A 17,634-nucleotide genomic window follows, 5' to 3' on the forward strand; every position below is an offset into this window, starting at 1 on the left:
TCAGGAGGAGCGCTAGAGCAGGACAGAAAGAAGGTAAGTCAGGAAAAATGGTTAAAAAAATAATAATAATAAAATAATAATAATAATAATAAAATAATAATAATAATAAAAATAATAGAAAGAAAGAAACTTATCAAAGGAAAAAAAAAGTCAGAGTCTGAAGATGGAAAAGTTAAATAATGACGGAACAAAGAGAGATGCAAGTGTAAAGTAGCGAGAGGGAATCCTGTTTTGACTACCACCAAGACATCGTGTCATGAACATAAGAAAAACAGTAATTTATTCAAACCATGCAGAACAAAGAAGCTAGGAAGAACTAAAAAACAAACAAAACAACAACAACAACAACACAAAAAAAACCCCCACAAAAACAAAACCACACCAATCTTACCTTGTGGTTATTAAAAACTTTTATTATGGTATCAGTTTTTGGAGGAATTATTTCCTGTTTTATGAATTAAACACTGTTCAAAAACCACTTAATCAAAAGACAGGAAAGCACAAAGCTGCACTCGGTTCAGCATCAATTATTATTTTTTTTTAAAAACACCCCCGAAATACTACTTAAAACAGCAATAAACCAAAAATCCTAAAAGTGATTTTAAAAAGTCCCGCCATGCAGCAATATAGTGCAGAATGTTTGCGTGTTCTGGGTCCACTTCATCCTAAAGAACTCTTTACCGACAAGTACATAATCTTACTTTAAATCAATACAGCAAAGCTCACATTCTAGACGGTTTCTCAGTCACGTAATGGAGGACTGCAGGCCAACAGCTGCTGCAGCTTTCAAAGGGGACACAGCTTGTAATGGACGAGAGAGCAGTTGAATGCAGTTTGAGGGCAAGGACAGTGCAGCTGTTGTATTTTCTGGGAAGAAAAATGAATGCATTATAAAATTAGTATGTGACTACATGAGGATGTGTGCTATATGTGAAAAAAGGGAACATTTGTGAGCATGAAGTGGAAGATCACTTATTAGGGCTTTTGCAAGGCCAGTGTGTTGTACTAGCAGAGCAAGCAGGACACATTATCTCCCCCAAAGTGCCCAACTCTAGTAACTAGTAGCCTCTAGACAATGGGCTCTAGCTTGTAGCGAAGCATACCCTAAGAGATAGCAGTGTTTGCACAAGAGAGACGGATTGTGGGAGCAGATCAGGAAACTATGGCCCAGGCCATTAGTGACGGTCAGCTGGAGTCCTGAATAAAACTCTTCTGAACAGCAGGAATCTGCTCTGACTGACAGGCAGGCTGTTTAGATGCAGGATATGCATGGCTGATGTCATGAAGTGACAGGGGATGAATCTGGATCGGGACTGGGGCAATGAAGGGAGACGAAAGCCGACTATAGAATACGCTTCCCTACTTGTTCCATGTGTCTTATACCCTCTGCATCTCTTTCACGAGAGTCGTTCATACAGGAATAAAAATCTGCTCCTCATTATGTAGCTTTGATAGCTGCACCACAATGCAGTTCTATGCCTGTAAGGAGCGCAAAATGTTGTTCCTGATGAAGTTCTTCCAAAAACATTGAAACCCAGGACAGATTCCGGGAACAGTCATTAAGGTGGATGGGGCCACCATCAGCAACTTGATCCTGAGTTACGGCAAGTGTGTCTCACTGGAGTGACCACCTCCTCCTGAGTGCACATGAGTAGTAAAGATTCTCCTAATCTCCCGTGGAACAGTGCACTCACACACATATTTGAATACTTTTGGCTCAATACAATTTCTAAGGACATTAGCAGCCATGCTATCTTGAAGTGGGTTAAAATAAAATGAGGTCACATTAGCAGGAGGAAGAGGACTGGTTTGGGTCATGTGGCTCAGTCCATCTCCAGGTCAATGAGCTTGTTGCGTGGTGTGTGCATCGGATTTCTGGAGAAGCAGCAGCGGGAAGTGATATGTCCAAGAAGAATGGACAGTAAGGCAACAATTAGAGCTGCTCCAAGGCCATACATCACTGGGTTCTTCATGGAGTCCCACACTAAAGAGACACAAACACAATTGTTATAACACAAAACATGGATGCAGAACACACGTCTGCCAAATTACTTAACACATTTGCAGTTTCTTTGTAAATATTATATATAAATCTACAACATGTCAGAATCCTTACATGCTTGGTTGATGGAGAGAAAGACTGGGCCAGAAGTGAGTTTCTGCCCCTCACTCCAAAGTCGAGTGTCAGGAGAGAAATGCCAGAGCTTGGCCGTGCAGTAGTACTCGCCCATGTCCCTGTCCTGAATGTGGTAAACACTGAGCACAAATCTGTCCCTGTCTGTGCGCTCTACACAATACTGTGTGCTCTCATTTCCTCTGCTCTTCTTTACCACTCCCCAGTGATCCATGCTGATCAGGGGCACAGCACCATTCTCCATTGCCTGTGCTGGACTCTGGAACCAGTCAACGTCATACCCCACCTCACCTGAGGGACAGGGGGAGAAGAGAAATGAACATCTGAGCACAACGGAGAAACTCCGCTAAAAAGAGACTTTCAACGTTTTTATGAAGCACAGCGTCAATGAAATGCTGCATAGGAAAGAGCAAAAATAAATGTAAAAGTTCTTTTCAATGTATTCAACATTTCTACTTCAAGAGGAAGAGTGCTCAACTCCTTGAGTATTCAAAGACTGAGACTCAGTCAGACAGGCCCCTGCATGCATGCCATCTGCTATGTGAGGAATCTCCACAAAGGCCATAGTGCAATGCTAAACACTGAGCTGCCACACCTCTGTGTGCTTTTACCGGAGCCAAGTCATTTTGTTCCAACACAGACTTAACTACATGCATTCACATCAAGATACATGTACAGTCTCCTCCGAGCGTATTGAAACAGCAAGACCGATTATTACTTTTGCTATTCACTCAAGACATTTGGGTTTGAGATCAAAAGATGAGACAATAGATCAGAATTTCAGAGAGCTGCCAATGGGTGAAATGCGAGCCATTTTGAAGCTGAGAACTAAGGGAAAATCTATCAGAGCTATTGCTCAATCAATCCTGAAAAAAAAAGCCAAACCCCTACCCCAAAAAAAGCAAACAAAAACAAAAAAAACACTGGTATAATAACCAACAGGCATATGATTGTTATTATACCAGTCAGATATAACTGGTATAATGTAACGAAAACAACAAGAGTTGAAGGAAGAAACATTAAGAGCTGTTAGGACCCCCCCCCCCAAAAAAAAAAAAAAAAAAAAAAAAAAAAAAAAAAGGGAGGTAGTGTCATGGCTTGGGCTTGCATGGCTGCTTCTGGAAGAGACTCACTCATCGTTATCGATGCTGGAACTCATGATGGTGATGATGTTTAACACAACTAGATGTAAGGAAATGAAAGCTGAAATTCTGATCTATTGTCTCATATTAAGCTCTTGACCTCAACCTAAATGTCTTCAGAGAACTGCAAAAACAATAGAATTGGCCTTGCCGCTCCAATACATTCGGAGAGCATGGTAGGTAAGGTCATATCCATCCAGAAATGAACAGCCTTTGTCTAGATAAGATCAAGGGTGTGAAGTAATCATAATGCTGGTGATGAAGATAAGGACACACTTTTCCCATCTGAATTTAAAATAGAGCCAAGACAAACATCCATTTTAATATATTCTTGCCTCAAACTCCGTTCCAAGGCTTCACTAAACGCCACACCTCATTCCCATCCGAACCACTTGTTATTGCTCAGGTCGCTTTGAATGTTGTTAAAAAAAAACAGTCAGTGCTCTCCTTCTATGATTTCAAAGTACAGCAGATCTTTCTTTCGCTTCTCTTGATCTGCGACCGAGCCGAAAAATATAGCTAAAATCACTCCACAGTCCATCTTCCTTCCACCAGATGATTCAAAATACAAAATTAAATGACAAATTGTTGAAAACTATAATGCATCGAAAATGATTCTCCAAGATGGATGGCTTCAAGCACTTCGCGCTATTGTGCTATTTGCTTTTTTATGGAGTGGTGAGCTCAGTTCTTTCCATTACAGTGTACAGTCCTAGTAACGGAATGGAAACGAGTGCAGAGACGACAGCAGGAGCAGAGCACTCAGACAGGAATAGCAGGAGCTTTCTATGAACCATAGATAATTTCAGGGCCTTAGGGGAGAACAATGGCCCTTATTCTGAATCTATGAATAACAACTAGGCCAATATTAGCCTTGAAATAAGTGTGCTATTCTCTATAGTGTTCAATTTTTTAAAAAAAAAAGAAAAAGATAGCGATACAATGGGAAACTTTGTATTACATATTGGCATTTTATTTGGACACGTATTGCTGTATTGGTGGGTCAATTCACTAGATAGAAGAGAAAATTGTTCAGGCTTAGTGTTAAGCAATGACGATTCAGATCTGAATGAATGCATTACACCATAGAACAGGCATTTACAATTTTACAAGTAAATAACTAAATAAAGCAAACTTAATATGTTCTGAATTCATGTTTTAGAGCCGTATAGTGCTGGGAAGTCGCTGCAAGTTCCTCCCCACCAAAAAAGTAGTTATAGTTAAAGCCCAATACTGCAGACACAAACTTGCACCATAATGAAAGCACAATTTGATTCTCCTATAGACAAAGTACAACGACAGATTATTTAAATGCAGCATTAAAAAGGATTTTTCTAAAAATTATACAACCATCCCATTTAAAACAGTATAATATTGAAAAGGTAACAAAAACGAATCGTGCAACTCGGTTAAATTCACTAGTCTGACGCACATGGATTGCATTGTCATTCCAGCCTTTCTTTACAGTTTTCAGGACAAGAGATTAATGGAATTATTCCAATTAGTAAAGGATTTTGTATATGAAAACAGATATACACACAACATTCGGCACTTCTGTCCAAACTAAGAAACAGGAAGTGAGTTTACACACCTGGCATCACAAAGACTGGATCAAGGAAGGAACATTGCCTTGTATTACTTAGCAACATAATACCCTACAACAATGAATCTTCTGCAAACACGCAACTCAAACAGGACCTGGAACTGCAGCCCTCCACATTACTCCATGCTATTAAGCTACAGAACGACAACTGCAAAAATTTTTTATATGTGGGCAGACAAAATAAAATACCCTTACAAAAAAATAAATAAATAATAATAAAAAAAAATTAAAACAACAACAACAAAAAAAACCCCAATATGATTGATGCTCACAACACGAAACATAGTGGAGATGTAGTGGAAAGTCTCAAAATCCCACGTCTGTCTTCAGAGTGTACATACATCAGCTGTACTCACCTTGCTACCTGCTACAGGCAGAAACAAGACTTCCCGCATGTTCTTAGAGATACGTGATATTTGTTTTCTTATGTTTACTACAATACAAATGACTGACTACTTGCCTGTTATGGATGTAGCCCCCTGTACAGACATGATGCACTCCATTTTGAATGTGTCCCCAGGCTTAACCTGACTGCTCTCTGAGTAAATGGAGACATTGAACACTGGACCTGTGAGGGAAAGGGACACGAACACACACACACACACACACACACACACACACACACACACACACACGATTTTAACATCACATGATTTCTTATCGACGACTCCTAAGTAAATCAGACTGTTAGATCAGTGATGCAGTGAAGAAAACTGTAGGCTGGTATGTCTAAACCTTTCAAAGTGTTAAGGCAGCTTTTGAGAAGTTATTTGTGTCATTCTGTTCCTCTCGTTATGTTAATTAGCAAATAAGCACTTTAGTGCTGGGCTGGAAGCCTGAATGGGCTTCAGTTTTGCCAAGATGAGACACACACACACACACACACACACACACACAGTGTTGAAAAGACAGTCCCTACAGAATTGTTCCATTGTGGCAATTAACGAAAAATAAAGGAAACTTTGCAATATTCAAAATAAATATTTTTCAAAATGACCACAGATTTGGACCAAGACGTGTCATGTGATGTCATCACAAAATCAAGCATGGCCGCTAAAATCTCTGCAAAATCTTGTATAGACTGAAAAGACTGAAGGGCTCTATAAGCAGCAGCAGCAGCAATTTGCCCCGAGGAAGTTTATATCTAGGGCTGATCAGGGCAATGAAACAGCCAATGAACAATGAACTATAAATAGCAGTAACACTCAGGCAGCCTCTCAACTGTTCTAAATGTAAATCAGATTTGCAGGGTGATACCTGTGTCAGCAAAGGCAAGCTGTATTTTATTTGACTCGGCACTGACTCTGTTGTTCCAGGTGTTGCTTTGATCACGTGTCCAAGCGGTCACATCACAGTAGTAGAAGCCTCGGTCAGAGACTTGAGCCCCATATAGACGGAAGCGGTACTCTAGTGGGCCAGTCTTATCTAGAGCCACACCATCAGCACGGCTTCCTTGCTCCAGCTGCAGTGTGGAGTCTGCACTCAGAGACAGAACTTTACGCGACTTTCCACCTGCCGTCTCTTCAAAGCGGATGAGCACTGAATAGCTGGGGTTTTGCATGTTCTGACCAGTCACCTTGCAGCTCATCTCGAATATGGAGCCACCTGTCGAGGCCCCTCTCACTTGGTCAGCTGCCACACTGAGCACTGGTGCTGCAAGCAAAGGTTTAAAGGTTAACTCCAAAACATTCCATGTTTTCTACACTGAAGAACAGTTGAAAATCAAATCTACTGCGAACAGGTCCACAAGCCAGCAGTAGAACAAATGAACCACTAATACAAATTATTAACACAGTGTTACTCCATAGCACTGGAATTTGAGGCTTAGTGGAATGAAAAGTGGATCTTGTTCACTCTCGAAGAGAAAGATCTTTGTGTGTAGAAACTGTTGTGAAGCAGACCTAATTATTTCCACAATTAAAAGCCACTTATTCTCATGTGTGATTGCATTATGAAACAGAAGTCATAAGGCATGTTCAATCATCATCATCTTTCATGTCCATTACTGTGACCTTGCTAATTTGACTGAATTTGCTGCAGCGAGGAATGAATAAGCAACTAATTACCCAAAAATGCAAGAACATAACATTTGTGTATTTGCCAATAACCATAAGATGTCTTATCCCACAAACACTTAACAAACCTATGAATTGACCATAGCAGATTTCTTATTTAACGCCAAGGACATGATTAATTTTGAAGTGAAGAACTTTAAGATGATGTGAAATGATCAACTCTACAGAGCGAGAAAAAAGGAACTTTTTGGTGCTTACTCTTAGAGGACCACTGTACTCCGACAGGCTTGGACTTAAGCTCTTTGGCCTTGTTCCATTTTTCCTGGTGGCCACGGGTCCAGGCTGCAACACTGCAGGAGTAAAAGCCCATGTCCTTGTCCTGAGTGTGCAGCAGTTGCAGCCTGAATGTACTCAGATCACTGCGAGTCACTGCTATATTTCCATTACCCAGCTGCTGTTGATACAGATCTCCTGGTACAAGTATCCCTTGATGATCTATGGAAGCGATGGTGGTTATGGTCTGAGATGTGTTATCCTGCATTTTGCTGTAGGACCAGGTCACACCCAGACGACCACCCTGCAGGTTTAGTAGATCGGTCACCTCACAGAGCAGCACGGTGGGGTCATCTGTGAACTGGGGGAGCTGACGGCCTGTGAGACCCACCTTAAAATCTGGTTCTGTGATACAGAGAAGTGAGAATCAGTCATTTGTTGAAGGTCATTTAAAAAGCATTAACTATATCTTGTCAAAAGTCCACATCTGCTTATCTTGCTTGCCACTACAATACGAACGGTAGATGGTACCATACAGTTGACCTCTGATAAAACAGCCTTATGCTAGAGGAGCATAAAGGATTTACATTCTTGCTTGTTCCAGCTGTCGTTGTTCAGTCTCAGCATACACGCACACGCAGGCGCAGACACACGCAGGCGCAGACACACGCAGATGCTGGCGCAGGCACACAGGCACAGTGTCACACAGATACAAGCAGGTACAATTACATATGCAGGCGGAACTTGTTTTTCTGCAGTAGCATAAGTACTGTTGGTAATGAAGCTGCAAGTGTTTTAGCTAAAGTGGTGAAGAAGAAAAACAACAACTACAAGCACACGGGAAAAACTACAGAAGTTTAGCTCCACCACGACTCGTTGAGAGGAAAGGTGCTATGGAATATGTAAATACGTCGCATTTGAGGTGGATGACAACAAAAATAACTGACGCTCTGACGCAGGTGTGCAACCATTCAAGCAATCATTCATTTCAAACAAAGCGAGGAAACACCTGGAATTTGGTGAAGCACCTGAAAGACTGGTCCTATATTATGTTTGTTTGAGGCGGCTGCATTGTTGCCATGAAACCAACTAACGTTATGCTCCATGTAATGTTAGCGATAGCCAGTTATTTGTCAATGACGCTAACACATTGCAGTGTTATAAACCACCTCCTAATGGACACCATGCATCTCCATTCAGCCCGTGTCCTGTCAGCTAAACGTGGCCTCATGTCACTCATAATTATTCACATGCTCATGCTTTTAATAAATCTTTTTGGTCTGCCACCATATCACTGAATTTAAACTAATGCTTGCATCCAGAGTATAAGGTGTGTGTGTGTGCGCGTGCGTGCGTATGTGTGTGTGTGCGCGTGCGTGCGTATGTGTTTGTGTGTGTGTGTGCGTGCGTGCATGTTTAGGAGTGCACCTCCACTCATTGTCAGACAGTGTTTGATAACTAAAATATCCCCCTCTCTCCTTATCTCGCTCTCTTTTTAGTTTTGGCCAGAGGAGGATGTCCTCCAGCAGAGTTTTGTATTTTATTTTTATACCACACCGTGGTATCGACTTTGGTATCGAGTACTTTTGGTGGTATCGGTACCGACTACTAGATTTTTGGTATCGTGACAGCCCTAGTACAGATACACACACACACACACACACACACACACGCACACGTAAAACCACATGGCCTTTTGGACTTGAAAACATGATAACGAGTAATAAATGAACACACTGGACTATTTCTAGAGCAGACATATTCACAGAGCGTTTAACACACAGACACTGAACTAATACAATATAGCTCTTGGCAGCACAGAACACTTCCTTCTACATTTGCAAAGAGGAACCAACCCACAGACAGTAGTTGTACTGGTTCTTCCTCTAACCTTCACCATAGGCTGGTGTGCAAGAGAAAGAAAAGCACAAATGCAAAATGAGTTACAGCAAACAGAGGCCCATTACGACTGGGATCACAGGCAGAAACAGTGGCTCAGTGTAGAATCCGTGTATTTAAACAGAAATGAACATGAACCTAGGGCAATTTTATTGTCTTCCCCCTCCATTTGCCAATTTTGTAACATCATCTACTGTAAAATAAAGATTTAAAGTTATGTGACTGTTGAAACTTAAACAGTGCTATGCCATTACTTTGCCCCAGAGAGGACAGACAGAGCACTAAATCCAAACCCAACAGCACTAACTAACAAACAAACAAAAAAGAATGTATGATTAAAAGCATAGCAGACAGAATAATGCATCCTGAAAAGGTTAAAATGTTTGCATGGTGTAATTAAGAACTTTGTATAAAGCCACTGATCTGTATCCATATCCCATAGTGATCTCAGGATATATTTTCGAGATCTACACCAAACTGCATAATGTGTTGTGGAACTTACAGGAACACAGGTGTACTAGAAGGTAGGTGGACATTACTACAGTTTATCAGAGGGAAAGTGAAAGGAACTTCTTGGTAATACTTGGGGCTTTCTGCAGCCTCAGGCAGACTGCAGCCTGATGATGTAAGGGGTGAGGACACAGCTTAGCTAGGAGTGCTTTTAATGTGTTAAAAACATCTTCAAGACCTTCTTCCCTACAGTGCGAAGGATCCAAAATATGTATGTAGTTCACTCTTCTGATATATGGAAAACAACAAACAGCAAACTATTTTCCCCAAATAAGAGATTTGAGATCGTATCAGACAACATACATCACCTACTCATACTTTTTGTAAACTTTAAGAGGACCAACAGGTTTTTTAGGGTGGCTAACTATTGCACAACCCACTGGTAAGGCTTGACTGGATACTTAATACTATATGCACACAGTGTTTATAATGTTCAAGATGCAGAAAGTAGAAGTGTATGCGATAAGGTGGTTGTGGAGGAGGCAAACACTCAACCCAACACCGCTGAAGGCAAAAGGCTGGAACAAGGAAAATGAGCAGGATTTTTATGGTACAAGGGGAAGCAAAAATAAAAAAGCAAAGAATGTGAACTGATTTAAATAAATAAATAAATAAATAAATAAATAAATCTTCTTACCCAGCTGTATTACCCGAACTTGGATAGGATCAGAGGTTTTCTCAGCGGCCCGGTACCATCCTCCACTGCCCTGTGGCAACCAGCACTTCACCTGGCATGAGTACAGGCCGGAGTCAGAGTTCTGCGCTTTGGGGAGGAGAAGCCTGAAAGTGCCTGGCTGAACCCTGCTCATGCTCACAAGCTCGGAGCCAATCAGCACTTGACCGTCACGTCCAACATGGAGCAGCACCCGCTGGTTGTCAGCGCCGCTAAATCCCTTGACACGCCATATCACCTCCATGCCCAGAGAAAGCAGGCCATTAGCAGCTACTGAGCAGGTCAGATTCAGAGTGTCGTCCATACTGAGTGTAATATTCTTCTCCATTGAAACCACCAGAGATTGGGCTAAAACACCAGAGAAAGAATTCGGTCACAAAGCGCTCAGCTGGACATGAAAATATTGCCTGAAATCCATTTATTAAACCAAGGCAATAACTTTGAGAACACTGGATTACTCTCTCTTAACACTGCTGGGTCTGCACTGCATGGAATGGCTGTAAATGCGGGGGGGGGGGGGGGGGGGGGGGTTTAATAAAATGCTATGAAATGGTCATGCCGCATCCCTGTGCACTTTCATGTCATTCTTCATAGTGCTTCAAAATGAAAGAGAGGATTTATAAAAGAGCTCATGGCTGAAGTCTAGAAGTCATTCTAGATTTGAATCCTAAGATATTGGGTACTGTAGATTATACCCACACTTTACACAAAAGATACTAGCTGCTAAACTAATGGAAAAGCAGTGAAAATGACAATCATTAAACGTAATTTGCACAAACGTAGCCACAATATGTACGTTTATTTATTACTAACAAAGGTTTGTATATTTTTTCAATTAATGACTCAGCTGCAGCAGTTAAACAGAACAGATTAATGTGACCTGTTCTCTTTTGTCACTTCAAACTCTGAAAAAAACAACAAAAAAAACAAAACAAAACCCTGTTACTCACCTAAGGGTGTGACTGAAACATTCCCCATTTCTTCACTCCTTTCTAGAATAGTCTGCCAGCCCTTCCCTCCTCCAGGCTGCCTTGTCCACTCTCTGCCTGTGCATACATAAGCACCCTGATCCATTGGTTTCATCCCCTTCAGGATCAAGCCATAACTGCCACCGCCAGACAGCACCAAGATAAGTTCACCATTTGCATAACGCTCAGCAAAGGCCTGTCCCAACTTCATCCCATCGTCTGGTCCAAACGTCAAGAGCTCTTCCAGTGAGGTAGCATCTTTTCTAACAGACCAAGTGACCGACAGGGAAGTGTGTGCTGTGTAGGCCCGACTGATGTTGCACTGCAGCTTCACTGACTCGCCTTCTGAGACTTCAGGCTGAGAAATGGCTGTAGCCACTTTGAGAGAGTCACCAATAACTGTACAAAAAGAATTACAATTCATTTCATGCTTCAAACTGATTCACTGTCTGTTAGAATTTACAACGTCACACATTTAACTAATAAACTTTACTAATAACAAATAACTTTACGGGGTACATCTGCTGTTCACATAAAAGGGGAAACGATTAAGTTTATCTGACCATTTCTGATCATCCTGACCAGCCACGTTTACCAAATAAGTAACAGATTATATTATAGTACGGTAAATCCTAGTTCATTTCCTCTACTTCAGAGATATACAGCAGTTAAGCAAACTCTCTCTTTTCTTAAGTTCTGGTGGTTACTCAAGGGTTCCTCATCCTGGGAGGTCATGTCTCAAGGTATGTAGTAAACGTCCCATTTAACTTTCATAGATCAATATGGAAATACGTAGTTCATCAATCTCCCAAAATTCACATTTTAACATCTCCAGTTTGCCCCAATGTACATTACACTGTAAAATTATTTATAACATATTACAAACAAACTAAAACACACAACGTCTTTCCAGTACATTAAAGACACATTATGTCATTCTATTGCATATATAACAGAATATGATCTGAACAACTATAAATCCTAATGATCATTCATGGAATGTGTAATGATGTCTCAGTTGACCCCGGTCATTCGGTTGGAATGAAAGCTCCATGCCGTTTCCTGTTGCACTGAGACGTCATAGCCCCGTTCCCCAAGTTAACCCATAATTAGCTAAAAACAGATTTCACAACTGACTGAACAGATACATTTATATCTTTTCTATAAGCATTACACAGTTAGTTCCACCTTGTTTTTTTTAATTCCTTATTGTTTATTTTTAAAACGCCATCATTGCCCCGTGTGATTTTGTTTTATGGTATAAAAACAGCTCAGTAAAAACAGTAATGTAAAGAGAGTACAATACAACAACCCACCTTTAAGTTCCACATCTGCATGGTAGTTTCCTTTGACGGACGAATCAGTGCTGGGTGTACTGCACCGATAGGTGGTGCTGTCCGAGGCCCTGACTTTTCTTATAGTCAGTTCTACTGAGTCATCTGCCAGTTTCGTAATGCTGATATCGCCACTCTTGACCCGGTCAACCATTGCTGCGTCTGTGTACGTCGGATCGAAAGTGGAGATGAGCTGGAGACTGTTTTTGCTATCCAGCATCAGGTTCCATTCGAAATCCTGCTCGGGCGGCCCCTCGTAGTCCGAGACATCACAGCGAATGGACACAGACTGGCCCTCGACCCGCACCAGTGGACCAGCAGGCACTTTCACCACCCTACTCTCACACAGCACAGCTGAAACAGAGTTATGGAAGTTATTTACATGTACGTCATTTTAACATTTAAATCACTCGACTGCAATCCTTGAGCTGAGCTTACCTACACACATGACTCTAACGATGGAAAGAACACCACAATCTAAAGCAGATTTTAGTTATTTTGAACAACTCCTCCTATGAGAAAAATTGTGAGAAGTCGGCCGAAAGGTTATTGAGCAAGGAATCGAAGAGAAACGTGCGTTTCCACCGCTAGGCAGTTCTCTTCTGTGGGCTCATCTTCAGCCGTTGTACATATGCTTTCGCCACCATAAACACGGGTGCAGAAATGAAAATGATGAAATTACACCATACAGGCTATAAAGTGAAACGGAGAAATGGGGTAGTAGTGACTGCTAATTGGCAAGATTCGGTAGAGTGTCAGGCTGAGGCTCTAGCCCACCACCACCACTGACCCTAGTCAAGCCCAAACTCCCTTTACAGTGCAGAGGAGGGGGATGACATGGATGAGATAAAATGAAATGGACCATTCATTAAAGTGCCAAAGGGTTGCTACACAACATATTTGAAAACCGGTATTGCTTTTGTTTCAAAATAAAGAAAAGGGACCGATAAATTACAACGAACGGTGGGAGGAAAAAAGATCGAATGGTAGTTAGAACAGAATAGAGGTACTCATTGCACAACTATTAGCGCACCGTATAAACAAGGCCTGTCGCAGGCACTTTAGAAACAAGTGCCAGAACTCTCAGGCATCATTTAAAAGCCAAATACAGAAAAGCACACCATTTATGGAAACGTTAATTGTAAGCAACCTTCTATGGTCCTCAACTTGTTCTAACGACTGAATCAAGAAACACATTACTATAATAAATGTTTAGATTTTTTCCGTTGTAGTTATAAACAAGTACAGGCAGCAAGGAAGCCATAGACTGAAATGAACAACAAGATAAATCACGGATTGAGCAAGACCATGATAACCCTGAGACTGTTTCTGAAAACAAGGAAATACAAAAAATAAAAAATAAAATAGGCAGCGAAACAGAAGCACACAAAGACAGCAGACACGTAAAGGCTTGCCTCTACATGTACTGGCAACATGTTTCAAGCCAAAGAAATCAAATAAATAAAGATTTTTTAATTAATTTTTTTAAATGAGAAGAGCAACAATATTTAACGATACAACAAGAGGAATTGTGATTCTATTGGTGCCTCTGACTAAGCCTGAATTTCAATTACTGGAACAAATGATTTCTGTTCCTTTTTTTCCCAACCAAGTGTTAATCAGAAATGACACACACACCTATCCACCTACACACTTTACTTATTCAAGCAACAGCTCTATGAGTAAACAAAGAAAAATCCAGGCTAGTGTAAAATCATCACATCAATTACCCTTTGTATAAATTGTATCTGATAAAAGTGAAAGTGTGATCAAATAGATAATGATTAAGACTCGTTAATAAATGCCCCCCCCCCCCCCCCCCTCCTCCTCCTCCTCCTCCTCCTCCTCCTGGTAAATACACTTTAGCTCAAGGAAGAAGAATCAAAACTTCAGAAAAGCCATACTGTGACACAAAAAGAACTCAATGCTAAATATTATTACAGGAGGCTCCCACAGTACAAACCCAACACACTCTAGATATCCAGATAAACATTTCTGCCAGCTCCCAGCTACTTAACCATTCTAGGCTTGTTTCCAAAACACCTCATACCAGCAGTAAGCACTGTCCTTTATATATATATATTAATAAAACTAAGAGGAACGTTCCCTGGACTATCACATGACTTTCAATTAACTGATACAAACTTTCTTTATCTTGCTGCTGGTGAGTGTATATATTATGTTGTGTTATGTTATATTACATATACACAACTAAGAGGAACGTTTCCTGGACTATCACATGACTCAATTAACTCATACAAACTTTCTTTATCTTGCTGCTGGTATATATATATATATATATATCTCAATGATCCAGCCTAGCGATCAGCACCCTTCCATTTCCCCAAGGCTTTGAGAGGAGAGGAGATGAGGCCAAGAACCGCGAGCGTGCTCTTAAACCCACCCCAAAAAACAAAAACCTCCAAACTTTCCAGCACAAACACATCGGAGTGGGACGATCGCGTAGTTCCGTGATCAACGAGGCAACTTACCGAGCGCCGTGAACAACCCGAAAAGACGGAAAGCTCCTTTTTCTTTCCGCATCTTGACAAAGCGCTTGAAATGTTCCCACGGGATCGCCTTTGTGAAACCAAACCGCGCAAAGATCTGCGTCTGTCCTGCGCGTAAACGTTCCTCTAATCGGCCACTCAGACCAACCAAAAGCGCCGCAAACTCGTTCCAACTTCTCCAGGAACCGCAATCCGAAAAACTTTCACAACACAAAAGTCCCGAGGATTTGGCGCATGTTTCGTGGAGGTTACCTACACCAGAGTGTGGCGTGAACGCTGTGGCCGGAAGTTAGGTTTCGGTGCTGTTTTTCAATTGGACGAGACGCTGCTTGAGACTGCGCGCAGTCCGCTACCCGCAGGTGAATCACCGCACCCCAGGCACCAAACGTTCGCGAACAATGCCGAGTGCGCATGCGCAGGCGCAGCACGCCTGCTAATTAGCTCTCCTATAATAACTTCAAACGTCTGGAGACAGTGTGCACGTTTTAGCACCGCCTCGACTTCTGTGTTCGCATCTCCACTGAACAGCACGCAATGCGTCGGCTATGACTAGAGGACATGCAGGATTCAGTGTGGATTTCTCTTTGAATATTTATTTGAATGTCAGCAGTCTTATACAAAGTAGCTCTGTCACTGGTATTAAATATCCAACTTAAGAGTTTCGATTAATTTAATACTTTATGTTTGCTCAGGAGATTTTGCCTTATGAGTCATGGTTCTATGCATAGTTTCTGCACTGATGACATTATGTTCTGCCGCGCCCTGAATTATTCACTCATCCATCCATACATCCATCCGTTCATTCACCCTGAGTAATAGCTTTATCTTAGTCAGGGTCTAGTAAGAGCCTATCCCAGGAACACTGGGCAACACAGGGTGGACACACCCTGAATTGGCATTATGCACGCACACACACACATGCACACATTCACACCTAGGGGCAATTTTACCATAGCCAGTCTACTCACTGGTATGTTTTTGAGAAGTGGGTGGAAATCAGAGAACATGGAGGAATCCCACACAGACAACACTAGAACATGCACAGAACCTCTACACAGACAGCTCAGGATCGAAACGGGACCCTGAAGATATGAGACGGCATCACTGCACAAAATAAGTACATGATCCACCCGAGAGTAACTCCTGATCGAGTTACCCATCGCAAATCTCGCCCCATATCACCCAATCAACCAATCAGTCTAAAGATAAAGTCAGAAATGGCACATACGCAAGAGTTTAATAGATGAAGGAAAAAAAACCCCAAATAATCTGAGTTTAATATTTAGAATATTATTTAATAATAACTACCTCATATCTCTTTTGCATCCTTTGAACAACTTCTTAGCTGTAAATATTCAGCCATGACCAGACCCCCTCTCATCCTGTTCAAACTTGCTTGGCAAATGTTTGCCCATTCTTCTCGACATACTGTATATCATACACTTCATTCTTTAAATAAGGCAGAGATAGAGAGGGTTTAAAAGTACTTTTCTGTTGGTTTTCCTTATGTTTTGGGTAGTTGTCAGACTGTTGCTGAATACAACCCCACTTAATGTTTAATCTTGAAATACTTTTTAAGATAAGAGGTGCTTCTTCTTTCACTGAAAAACCATGGGGGTGCAAACTTTTGCAACAGACTGTATGGGACAACAGCAGGGGAGTATGTATGATTTTTTTTAATCAAAACAAATACACTTATTTATAACAGCATCAGTACAAGACAAATGTAAGCTATTCTAAAGACTTGTCATAAGAACCATCAAATTTGTGTTTTTACAAATAGAATAGAACTATAGCGCCATCTAGCGTCAGATACTTGTACGAGTCTTTGGAATTGTAACATTTATGTAGCCAACTACAGGTGCAATAAAAAAATTAGACTATCGTTGAAAAGTTCATTTTTCCCCAAGCATACAGCAAAGAAATCTCTTAATTGGTGTCAGAGAAAGCTTTAGAATGGACCAGTCAGTCACATGACTTGAATCCAATTGAGCCAGATTTAAAGGCAATATGTTTAGAAGAACGGCCCAAAATCTCACCTGAATGCAGCAGCCGAGTAATTTCTTAATGCAGGAAGCGTCTTGACGCCGTCATTACAAACAAAGGCTTCTCCACTAAGTATTAAATAAATTTCAGTTAGCGTGTTCAATACTTTTTTCCCCGTGTCATTCCTCTTTATTACACAGAACTTCATTTACCAACTTTAATGTTGTGAATTCTTTATATTTCCGGATTTCTGGTGAAATTTCATGTGAATAGCCTCACAGGACATATATTTATTGAAAAAAAAAATGCTGACGCATACAATACTTCTTCCCACTGTAAAACATAACAGTGATGAAGGCTGGTTGGAAGGGCCCTATGAGAATTTTTTGCCTAGGGCCCCAACAGACTCTAGAATCACCCTTGGTCATATGATTGCACTGTATAATTAATGTTAATATAAAGATTTTTAAAAAGTATTACAATACTACAATTAGTCTACAAAAAAAAAATCAATAGTACTTATATTATATGTCAAAATATTGTGGCAATACTGTCATGCAGGGGAGGAGTAATGCACAGGCTAACCT

At 41.0% G+C, this 17,634-nt stretch overlaps 1 protein-coding gene across 1 annotated transcript; it reads right to left on the reverse strand.

Moving 5' to 3' along the window:
- Window positions 1–392: 392 nt before the first annotated feature.
- LOC108266370 (prostaglandin F2 receptor negative regulator) lies at window positions 393–15,443 on the reverse strand. The gene is made up of 9 exons (XM_017469558.3): window positions 15,044–15,443; window positions 12,534–12,905; window positions 11,200–11,616; window positions 10,214–10,597; window positions 7,153–7,572; window positions 6,137–6,532; window positions 5,340–5,447; window positions 2,117–2,425; window positions 393–1,984 (listed from the first exon to the last, which is right to left on the reverse strand). Exons 1-9 carry the CDS (start codon window positions 15,093–15,095, stop codon window positions 1,824–1,826), a joined length of 2,619 nt encoding a protein of 872 aa, XP_017325047.1. The 5' UTR covers window positions 15,096–15,443; the 3' UTR covers window positions 393–1,823.
- Between the last annotated feature and the right edge of the window lie 2,191 nt (window positions 15,444–17,634).

This window comes from Ictalurus punctatus, chromosome 6 (genome assembly GCF_001660625.3).
Source record: "Ictalurus punctatus breed USDA103 chromosome 6, Coco_2.0, whole genome shotgun sequence".
Taxonomy (NCBI): Eukaryota; Metazoa; Chordata; class Actinopteri; order Siluriformes; family Ictaluridae; genus Ictalurus; species Ictalurus punctatus.